This window comes from Tachypleus tridentatus, chromosome 9, assembly GCF_004210375.1.
Source record: "Tachypleus tridentatus isolate NWPU-2018 chromosome 9, ASM421037v1, whole genome shotgun sequence".
Classification (NCBI taxonomy): domain Eukaryota; kingdom Metazoa; phylum Arthropoda; class Merostomata; order Xiphosura; family Limulidae; genus Tachypleus; species Tachypleus tridentatus.
Window position 1 is genome coordinate 51178988 of NC_134833.1, and position 12618 is coordinate 51191605.

The 12618-nt window shown below is 33.7% G+C and overlaps 1 protein-coding gene across 9 annotated transcripts in view; it reads right to left on the bottom strand.

The window, feature by feature from the left end:
- The window catches only part of LOC143225239 (uncharacterized), a 226555-nt gene that overhangs the window by 19344 nt on the left and 194593 nt on the right, over positions 1 to 12618 (bottom strand). For all 9 annotated transcript variants that reach the window (XM_076454299.1, XM_076454292.1, XM_076454298.1 and 6 more), the window contains one exon: positions 396 to 508. In XM_076454299.1, coding sequence (XP_076310414.1) covers positions 396 to 508 — 113 coding nt within the window. The remainder of the gene's footprint in view (positions 1 to 395; positions 509 to 12618) is intronic.

Genomic DNA, 12618 nt, shown 5'->3' on the forward strand with positions numbered 1-12618 from the left:
TATTGTACAGCAGTTTTAATATCATCTTTTCTTGTTTCTTGTAAAGATCTTGTTTTTATGTCTAATTAAAACTTTATCTACTATTAAATGTAGCAATTCCCTATAGCAACTCAGTAATCTTGAGGTAACTGATAAAGTATTTATTGTGAAAAAAGTAGTAGTTTAAATAAATAATTCTTATTGATACAGTTTAAGTATTTTATGTATGAATGTTTAGAAATACATCGTTACTGAATATATAAAGGAAAAAATGCTATAAAAGATATTCTTATGTGATAAATCCCTCTGTTCTTAACAAAAAAAGTTAAACTTTAAATTTAACATCTCAATTCCTACATAAAAGACTTACTACAATCAGATTACAAGGTTGAGTGCACAGGAAAAAAAAATCTTACAAGATTGAGTGCCTTTTCAGAGTCACTATCTCCATCTTGAACTAAATCTTCTGAGTCATGACTAGTGGTACTGTCCTGTGTGTCATTAGACAGATCACCATTCATCCCTGGGTCTACACACAAGATAAAAAGTTATTCTAAGTTTTGAAAGTTGTACGGATTGGAAGAAAAACATGAGAGGTTATATTAATATCTGTCTAATTTGTTTCTTTCTTTTAAGTGTGTGTTTGAGCAAAACAAAATTCTTTATCTAAAAAAAATATTCAGTGATTGGCAAGATTCTGTTATATGCAGAAAAACATTTAAAATTTTACTTTGTTTTCCTAAGCAAAGTAATAAAGCCAAATGAGGAAGGATGCACAAAAAATGAATACATATTTAGTATTTACCTGTTTAAGTACTTCTATGATACACTAATCGTCAGAATAATGAATAAACCAGTGAAGTGTATGAAATAAATCAGTATAAATATATGGCTTTTAAAGAAACAATAAAGGTTAAACAATGTAATTAAGTTTACTAAAAATGGCTTGAAAGTTACATGTGTTTATGTTTATAAATAAACAGCTCTGAAAGTTAATGACAACTGTTATTATTATATTTGCTTAAGCAATGATAGAACAAGTTGGGATATGATTGAATTGTGCAATTAGATGCTATTACAATTTCAAACATAAATATACATAATAATAATATATACTTCTATGATAATCAAAATATTGTATTATTTTGTAGCAATTAAAGAGTTAATTGAGTATAGTTCTAATCTAAACTTCTAACTCATGTATTATTCACATGCATATCAGTGAGTAATATTGGAAATAACAGAACCAAAGAGCAATTTGAAGTACATACAAAAACAAATTGAAGCATACAGTTAAGACAATAGTATGTTCAATAAATGGCATGTAATGATAGAGTATAAATAACCTTTATGTAAGCAAATAAAATAATTATTACATCATTAACCATTATATAAAGCTTACATATATTATTTAGTCACTGGTATAAAGTTATGACCCATATATAAAATTAAGTAAAGAAAAAAATGTACGTTTTTTCTTTGTTCTTTTTTGTTATCAAAAAGAAAATATATCCTGCCCTAGAAATGTGGATAACTTGTGTGTACACTAGAAAAATAAAATAAACTTCTTCTTGAGTAATAGAAAAATTGCATATAAGCATCATTTCACATTACCAATTCATCAGTAACTTTAAAAACAACCAGATGTAAACTATCATCTTTATTGATAACAGAGGTTGAAATAAAAGTGATAACTGGAGCTTTCAGTTTATTTCAGGGAAAAACGCGATGTTTTTTATACAACACTGCATACAGCCATCAAGCATTATTACCAACAGAAATTTTATTCCAATAATTTATTTTATGAGATACATGACAGTGTAGCAAGTTCTCCAAAATAATGCACAGTTACCTAGCATACACCATATAACACTTACATAATATAGTGTTCAAAATAAGTTTACAACAAAGTTAAGGCTGAAAATTAAATACGTTAAGAACAAATCTGCCTAAAAAAAATACACACACACACACGCTCGTATAATTGATTTTCTAAAGGGGGTTAAAATCATATATACTTAAGCCTGCAGCTAATCAATCGACCAAACAGATGGATCGGTCAGTTATTCACGCACGCATCTCGAGCTGTATGGTCTTCCTTACGGTCGACTGGCGCCGTTGTTGATCCTCGTGTTCAACGCACAAGAAGCAGAAATACCAATGGTGACCAGGTTCTAAAAAATCTAAAATTCCTAGTCGCTGATCTCGAAGAGCTGCAACTGACCAAGGGAAAAGTCTGGTCTATTTCTATCACTGTGATGAAAAGCATTTTACCAAAACACACAGGTTCTTAATGCGCCCTGCAAATTAAATTGTGACACATACATCCCAATCTCGTTTTTTTTTCTCTTCTTACTTCCGAAACCTTGTCAATAGTAGATCAATCACTCTAAACGAAAGTGCAAAACGTACTCTACTCAGAATTGATTTTTTTATTAGTTTTGTGTTCTTCTATAATAAAAATGCTAGCAAACTAGGGGTCTTTTGACCCCAGAGGCGGGCTCTGCGTGCTGTTACAAGTTCACTGTTCTAGAAATCCTGTTATATCTGAAACAGAAGGAGACTGTTGAGTGGTGATAGGTGACAATAAGCTTAACGCAGGTAGACAGCCGTGACTGTACTCTCGCATCTTGGAGGGTGGTGTGCTCTCTATCAATTTACTCAAGCGAAGACAAGGGAACCGTAGAAATTCAGACAAATGAACATCCGCCAGTCATTCTTCACCTGCATATTGCTCGGGAAAAAGTACACCAAGTTGAAGAGTTACTTCGAGGAATACGGTTTTGTTGTTATAAAATGTTTTTGATCATAAAAAAGAAAATTTTCTATCTAGTCGTTTGAATTCCATCATGAGAAACTAGCATCTTTAACACTGGTTAACGATACATTTCACACTTTTTCTCTCCCGCTTGCGCAATCTCAACACGTAAGGCATAATCTACGAAACACACAAACCTAATATAAAAGTTGGTTATTCTCAAAAAAAGAAGTATGTTATTTTTGGCAGGTCTCAGGTTTAGAACTTGTTTGCTATTTTGTTTTCGGTCTAATGGTGAAAAAACTATAATTATCAATGTTGAGACTGCTTCGGTTATACTGCTATATGTATGTGACTCATGACATAACTTCCTCCAGTCTCATCCCAAATAGTAACTTAAATATCGTTTAAATTACTTTCCAGATTTTACTGTTATTTTTTTCTACGTCGTAGTCACGGATTTAAATGTACTCTTAAACGTTTTTGGCGCTTTCCCATGTTTCGAATGTTTTCCACGCTACTATTTACATGAATCTGTTAGGACTTACGGCATTCGTGAGTGTCTAAGAATTTGGCAAGTCACGTTACTTGGGTCATATTCTATCACAGAAAGCCGTAACTTGGCTCGTTGTGATCCAACTCGACTAAAATTTGTTTGGCCTTCTAAGTTTTTTAAAAGGTGTAGCATTTTACTTGTGATTTCCATATAACATTATGAAAAATAATCTATATTTTAATAGAAAGTTTAAAGAAATAAGTATAGAAAATGAAACCTTTTCCAAGGGAATGTATAAACAAACAAGTATAGGAAATAATCTATTTTATAACAGAAAGTTTAAACAGATAATTATATATGGTAAAAAGGCAAAAATTGATCAAATTCAGTGACTTGAATATGTGATACGTGCTAATAACAAGTTCATAAAACTTAAATTTTTTTAGGCACATTGTGTTATGCTAATACTCCGCATACAAATAATGATAACTTTTGATACAGTAAGGTGAGTAAATGATTCCCTTATTTCGTTTGTCTACAAACTCATAACTACTTTTGTTAAGATACTCTCTTTTGTTTTAGTGGGGGCTGAGGTGAGAGGGTACTAATATGCTATGCAAGACAATTTATATATAGTTAGGGTTGGGTTCCACCGAGTTACAGTATTTTACACCATTATAGACATAATTTTGAACTACTAATCAAAGAGAAGGCCGCTAGTCAATGGCATCCGCCATCACAGGTGGTTTGTGCCCGCGACAAGGCACGCTGACCATAGGCCACACTTGGTCCATTTGGACCAGTAAATAATTCAGTTTAAAATGAAAAATAAACCACTGCTGTTGACAGGTGGCGAGAAACGTTCCAACCTTATCCGTATAATTTATATCTACGTTTCTATGTATTTTCAGTTTACAGTAAACTTTTATAAAGTTTGCAGTTACAATAAATAATTTCGTCTATTCTTAATCATACATTGGTTAATTACAACATCCGTGGAAGGTTCTATGGTGACATCACAGTCTTTTCTGGCGTATACAATGTACGTAAACGTCATTTACTTCAATTTGTTTAAGAGCAAAGCCACATTAAGACTATCTGCTATGCCCACAGCGGGGAATCGAATACCAGATTTTAAAGTTGTAAGTTCGTAAATTCACCGCTGTTAGGCAAATGTATTTTTAAAATTATTTACAAAGCAACTATCTCATAAGTTATATACACTCCTATTCAAAAGCATGTTATTGTTCAGGTAATTCTGAAACTAGTAATATTTAAATAAAGTACAATTCTGGTTAATTTCTATTATTTTTCACTACGAGGGTGGATACAGTGAAAGCTGCCCAACGACGTGGTCATATATTTGGTAGGTAAACGATTTATAAGCATAAGGAAAAGTTTTGATGATGGTTGATCATATTACATGAATCGACAAAACGTTGGTATAATAAAACAAATGATATATATACCACCATCCACAGAACTTTTCCTTATGTTTATAAATCGTTGTTTGCCTACCTCTTATTATTATAGCATAATTACTACACCAACCACTGGATGAAACAATCTAGACCCAGCTTTTAGTCTAAGAGATGTCAACCTGTTATCCATGCTCATCACCACCAAAAAGTGAACAGAAATAACGGTGTTTGAAATGTTAAGAGTAAATAAATTATTCTGTTATAAAAAATAGGAGGTGGTTTGGTCTCAAGCAGGCTTGAGAAAACAATGATGGTACTCAGCCAAGTGACAAGAGAGAGCGCGAGACAAGCGTGGTGTGTACACTTATCATCCAGTGAAGACCCCTCACCCCAGGGTTTGTCTGCTTCCTAACAGCCACGATTATGCAGAAGTAATCACTGCTTCAGCTGGCAATAGAGGGTATACCGACGATGACGGATTATGATGTATAACCAGCTGCCCAACAAAGACTATTATGCATGTCGTAAGTCACTTTTCACCGCTAAAACCGTAGCTATTAGATTACGCGTCAACGCGTAGCTTAGCTGCTAGGTTGAGAATAAACATGTGATAGCAACTTCAAGATAGACAAATTATCTGTCCAAATTTCGTACTTTGTTGAATATATTAAACAGAGCACGAAATTTTAACACACATTAATTTCTTCCTGGTGTATCAAAGTGAATTATTGGAAAGGTCTAAAACAACATTTCGGGTAGCGCAGAAATGAATTAAATCTAAGTTTGCAGAAGGCGTTCTTCACGTCACAAGTTCGCCTCTTACGTCACACAAAGCGGAATAAACAAAAAATTATGAGCAGTTTTCAATCTACAGATCTTATATAGTTATTAAGGAAGTCAAATATTGCACTGATCTCGTATGAATATGAAAACTAAAATATGAAAACGTCTGCTTCTCTGGATTACACGACCACCCTAACTCAGAGTTAAAACCACAGACTGAAGTACACCAGGTCAAGCTATGTGTGACATTTTACTGGTCATTGGTTCTGTGTACAACTCCACATTGAAGGCTGGCTATCGGCGACGTTAAGTCTGGGAGAGAAAGTAATGTATTTTAAGTTGTAGAAACTAGGTACATTCATCACTTCCGGCGCTAAGAAAAACGACGACCACCCTCCCTACTCTGACAAAGACGAAGGACTAACACTTTTACCAAGCTTGTTCCAGATGATCGTTTCACGGTGCACCAAAACAGCTCAGATGTCAAGATTAGCATAGTTAGATAAGTGCCCATTAACCCAGAATGGACAGAATGTGAAGAAAAGTGCAGCAAATTTTCAAACAAGAAATTCGATGATAAAATTTCTTTACATAAGCATTTACCCAAATAATTAATAACATTTACCTTAATTATCCCTCTTAATTATATCTTGAACAACGATAGGTCGTCCCATTTAAATCACACACACACAATAATGTTTTACATACGTATCTGAGAACATGGTACTCTCATTTTGTTTTAATGATAAAGTTTTGGTAAAAAATATGTTTACATGTTCTGCATATTTGTATAAATTTTTGCGATGACAAAATGCATACTTCTTATATTAAATTACAACGTAACATTTATTCTTGTGTGGAAAAGATATATTTGCGCGTCTTAAACAAAGCACATAAAACACTAATCTATTTAGTCTTCAAAGTGAGCGGATTTACCGCTTTCAATACGGGGTTCGATTCCCCGCGGTGAACAGAGTGCAGATAGTTAACCCATAGTGTAGCTTCGCACTAATAAAACAGCTAGCCTGCCGATTACGACCTCATAGCAAATAGTAAACAATTGAACACTACTATATATGTAAAGATGGCTCGGTTTGGTCATCGAAATGGTATTTTAAATATCTCCTCAAAAGATCATCAGAACTTTACAATACCCCACAGTATTTCCTTTTATAACAACATCTATGTAATGACTGAGTCACAAGTTCTATAAATGTCTGTAAATATTACAGCAAAAAGTTTGAATTTCTTGTTTTTCTTTCTTTCTTATTCTATTTTATCACGTGATAACTCAAAAACTAAAATAATGGTTTCAACCAGTTTCACTAAGCTGATATAGTTTCAAATGGAGTGTTCGCTTTTATAAATGTTATTAATAAATAATACTAATTATAAAAGTCATAATTTCAGGGCAAATTATGTTATCATTACGCTTTGAAGTTAGCTTTCTTACAGAAATATTTTGTTCATTTAAAAAAACTTATGTGCAGGATGAAACGGGATTTACCAGCCAAGAACAGAAAAACAAGATACATTACAGTTGGAACCTCACTATATTTAGAATTTGGTTATAAATAGAACCTTCCTATGTCCATTGAAACACTGCATTAAAACCAACAAGCAAACAAATAAAGAAAACAGCTATTCCAAAAAGGAAGTAAATGTGGGAATGGCTGATATCAAAAAAACAATACAAACAAAATAGTGGGGTTGATATTTGGATTATCCATACATAACAGCACAAGGAAGAATTAATATACAGCAATTGCATCATCATAACAGTATATTGGAACTCTTGCTTATATGTATGATACTGGAAAAAGTTTTTTATTACACAATATGCACCCTTCAACTTCCCGAAATTTTTATCCTGTGTGTATATAGATTTGCGATAGGGGTCACGATTTTCCTGTTTCGCCTCCGTTTCCTCTCCATGGAGAACCTTATTTCTCTCCAATCTCAGGACGCAGGTATGACGTCATGAATACGTCACACGTGGATATAATACACTGGCGCCACAGGTAATCGGTAAGTATATATAACTATTGAATCACAATATCCTATTTTTTTGTCTATTAACATTCTACTGTGTCGTGTGCCTGTGCTCTTACGTAGGGTAAATGCAAATGTCATCCCTACTGTCTCTTTACATTATTTTTGAAGGATTGGTATTAGCCATCCCGACATTTACTTTCTTTTTTTGAAATTTTTTTTTCACTTGTATATTAACCGATCTACATAGACTAACAGCAAAAATAGTTTTGTTTATTGATTCAGAATCTTCCCAGCAAAGCTATACAGAGGGCTATCTGCTCACAGAGTGAAGAAAGCTAATGTAAAGTATCCATCACAAATATTTTTGTGTAAATGAATATGGTCGTTACTCTTACATAACAACTACAGCTCCAGAGTACGGAGCGCGTTTTTGTGGAAACGGGCTGTAAACTGTAAACCCTCGTATTCAAAGTTAGAGCACGCTAACAACTCAGCCACGACCGGTCCATAAAGAACGAGGAAAGAGCATGTAGTTAAAGAAACAAGAAGTTTACAAACACCATGTAGCTATGAGAATCACATCTGTTGTTTGACGCAGGAAGTCAATGCTGTTAACTCAGTTTACTTTTACATAATAAACTACTGCTGGTTAACCCTTCGTTAACGGCTCGTGAAAATCTGCCCAAAGATTCGAGAATTTTTGCAACGAGCCATTCAAAATGTTGCGTGCAAAATACTTGTATCACATGATATTAATCGCGCGCACACATACATATATATAATATATATACACACACTTTTTTTTAAATTTCATATTAAGGTACAATGTATAATCCAAACCGTCTCACATTATTTGAATATTTCTTTGCTTTCCGTATAATGATGAATTAGAAAACAAAATTATTATCTAGAGCTACACAAAAAAACGTAAACATGAGTGTCGCAGACGCTAATTTTGAACTGGTGATCAAAGGGACAGAACTCAGTCACCAGTACCCTCGTAACCATTACCTTCTTTAAAGGACTGACTGCCACTCTTACAACGCTCTTACAAGTTAAAGCACAGGGAATATTTTTGGGCTATTTGGGCAACTTTTTCTCCCCGTCCTACAAAAAAAAAAAAACAACGAAAATACAAGTTTTACTTTAGCGATGGTTCTAACTGTTAAAAAATGTTACATCAATGAGAATAGAAAGAAATCGCTTTGTTAAAAAAGTTATAAAAACTTTATATTATTAACATATGATTAACATACCAGAAGAAACTCATGATGTTAAGAAAATGAATAGTAGCATTCCATAATTAGGCTCAACACTATAGGCGAATATCTTACACAAAGTATACAACCTGACACACTCTGCAGCAGAAATTGTTAAGTTATATTAGTGAAAAAAAACAAAAAACAAAGACAAATCATTTCATACCTTACATCACATATCGAACTGGAAGGTTAATTACGGGCTACAACCTCTTGCCAAGGTCATTCTTTTTTAACAAAACTAACCATACACCTCAACACGCACATACTTGAAATTAAACTTAGGTTAAAAATAATTTACAAAAAAAAAATTCAAAACCTGTGCGACTAAATTCTTATCATGTACAATATCTTAAAATACCAATAATGTTAATGAAAACTGTTAAGGCATTGAAATGGGAACACTGAAGGCTAAAGTCTGTTAAAACTATTTTTATGTTAAATCACAAAAAATATCTATGTACGTCAACTGCATTAGGATCATTCCAGAGTACATTTATACTATCGATAAGTTTGGCCTTATATTAAAAAATTAATATCGTTCCAATTACACTCAACTTGTCGCTCTTGGGTTAAAACTAGAACTATTCGCATTACTCGTTTACACTTAAAATTATCTGCAGTAAGACACGAACTTGCAATTAAAACTACCTGACTTTCTTGGGTTAAATGCAAACTACCAGTCAGCTACAAAATACACAAAAGCTGCTAGTAGTTTTTTGGTTCAATTTGAACTACCGTTCTTTTCCGAATTAGCCTCAACCTACTTAGGAATCTTGAATACGAATCAAACTACCGGTCTAACCTTTCAGTAAAATCAGTTGTCATTCATATGTTAACTAACCACTCATTCCTGTATTAGATTCATTTTTCCTGTCACTTCCGTATAATACACGCCATTAATTTTGAGTTAAACTCAATTCACTTTTTATCCTCAAGTTAGAAAAGGATTGTTTGTCATTTTAAGTTAAACATACCTATTATGTACGACTTTTTTTCCCCCGATACTCTAACGTATGAAAGGAATGCCTGCACAGTCTCACGAATTGTAATATCTGCTATAGACTAAAATGTCTCATAAAAACTTAAACACACCAAATTCTAAATTTTCCGAAACTACGACACACTAGGTTAAAATTTTAAGAAAAATTGATCTGTATGTATATATGTGTGTCACTAGAAGTCCATCCAGATATCAAAATTCATCAAGAAATAATATTCTATTTTCTGAAGGGACTTATGATTAGCTTCATTTACATGTTTTAGAATTTTTGTGCAAAGCTATACAATGGACTATTTGAACATAAAATTTCTTAATAGACTTAACTGTGGGATTTTACTGACACTTTCAGAGTACCAATAACCCTCAAATCGCGGAGCGAGTTCTACGGCAACGGGACGCAAACCATAAATATCCGAATTCGCAATAAAATCCCACAAATCTCTAGACCACTCTAGGCATTTTTATTAGCTTTAAAAAGACGAATTTGTTTTAAGCTTAACCAGAAAATATCTTGACATTTCACAAGTTATTGACTTCTCGCAAAAGTACAATTGGCAATGCCGTGCTTGTAAAGTAATGTCATACATGTTCAGGAATAAGCCGTCCCTTCTTACTATTTTCAGCCATAACACAGCAGTCACTCCTCCGAGATAAAGATACCTGTGCAACGTGCGCCATTAAATGTCATTTTTGCTTAGCGTCGACTTCACGTATTCTTCGTTCAGTACGGCCCCCCAGTGGCTCAGCGGTATGTCCGCGGACTTACAACACTAAAAACCGGGTTTCGATACCTGTGGTGGGCAGAGCACAGATAGCCCATTGTGTAGTTTTGTGCCCAATTCAAAACAACAAAACAACAACATCGCTCAGTAGACCACCCGTTATTCTCGGCATTAAAGCGGCAAACTTACAATGGCCACCAAACTTAAATATTTCCACTAATTACTTATCCATTTAAACTTATCCTTGGTTGAGCCAGTTCCTTATAAGAACTTGTAACACCAGATAGAATGCTCTTCTTGATAAAGAAGAAAAGGAAAACTTTTCAAAATGTAAATGATACTAATGTCATTCCCACATAATAACACAGGCACACAGTGTAGCAGAATTTAACAGATAAGCATTAGAAAAATAAACTCAACTCTGAATAGTTATATATATGTGTGTGTTAATTCTTCAAATGATAATGATAAATCGTTTACACTAGAATTATGATTTGTTTTCCTTTTTAATTACTACTCATTTTTAATAATATTTTTAAAAGCAGATACTTTGTTTTCAACTCTGTCACATCAGTGAAACTGAGAAAAAGAAAATAAAAAACAACAATATATATACGTTACTTAATCCAAAATGAATTCAAAATTTCAGTAACAATATAAAGTAAAGTAGCCTTTCATATCAAGCCACGAATAAATCTTTTTAAATGAAACATTCCTAGAACATTAAAATGTACATATTTGACGCTATAGAATTCCCCAAATTTCGAAAACGATTTCACCGTATTAATACTTCATTTACTGTACACTTTCTTGTCAGAAAGTTAAGACTATTTTACATTTTTAAGATCATGAACTTTCAAAGTTGGTGTACGTTTTCTACTCACAAGGTTTAAAGTTAATGGAAGTTTTGAAATAACAAAGTTTCCAAATTGATGTAAATTTTAAGATCACCAGATTTAGAATTAATATACCATTTCAAGTGATATACCTTGAAAGTTGGTGTAAGAAGGTCACAAGGTTTGAAGTTAGTGTAGTAGTTCAAGTGATATAGTTTCAAAGTTGATGTACGTTTTCAGTTCACAAGGTTTAATGTAAGCGTACACACTCAGAACGCGAGTTTGTTTTTCAAATTCCGTGGAAAAATATTTGGATTTATGCAAATAATCTGGATATAGGATTTCAGAGGTCATGCAAAATTTCAGGATGCAAGTGTTTTGTACAGTTGTTCTTAGATCTCAGTTTAGGCCCAGCATGGCCAGGTGGGTTAAGGTGTTCGACTCGTAATCTGAGAGTCGCGGGTTCGAATCCCCGTTACACCAAACATACTCGTCTTTTCAGCCATGAGGGCGTTATAATGTGACGGTCAATCCCAGTATTCGTTGGTAAAAGAGTAGCCCAAGAGTTGGCGGTGGATGGTGATGACTAGTTGCCTACCCTCTAGTCTTATATTCCTAAATTAGGGACGGCTAGCGCAGATAACATTCGTGTAGCTTTGTGCGAAATTCAAAAACAAAAAGACAAACAAAGATCTCAGTTTTGTTGAACTTTATAAATTTTAAGTCATAAAATATTTCAGTTTATCACTCAGGTCATGCAGATGTAATTTCTGTGTTATAAGAAGTCTAAAGAGATCTAGAGCGAATAAACCCAATATATTAAAACACTATACATATATAACAAACTTTATTCACGGTTCACTCTGTATAACAAAGCACCCATTTTTTACAATCACAATTTACAGTCACGTTTCAAATGTCTGGAAAAAACGTGTTGTTATTGATGTCGCTGTTTTCGAGTGGAACACAAAGGATAGAAGCAATTCGATACAAAGCGATATATAGTATTGACGTGAAAACAAGATACGCCTACATCGCATTTTATATAATGTCAGCACCTAAGTGGACCAAAGTGTTTAGTATATGAAGCCATCTCGCACTAAACCGTGATGACGTCTTGGAACGAGAGAAAAGGAAGCTTCCACTCAGTGGATACAATGATGGAGGTGGGGTGGGGGTGCTAAAGCAGCTTTCGGCTACACACTAATCCAAAGTTCATTTCTGATTCAAGGTGAACCATGGTAAAAAACAAACGTATTACTGAGAGTGGAGCTTGCAGCCATTAGACTCCAGTTCTAAATCTAACTCTTACTGAGAGCTCGTGTGACGGCACTGTTATTGCAAAATTGTTAGCTCTCGCATATAA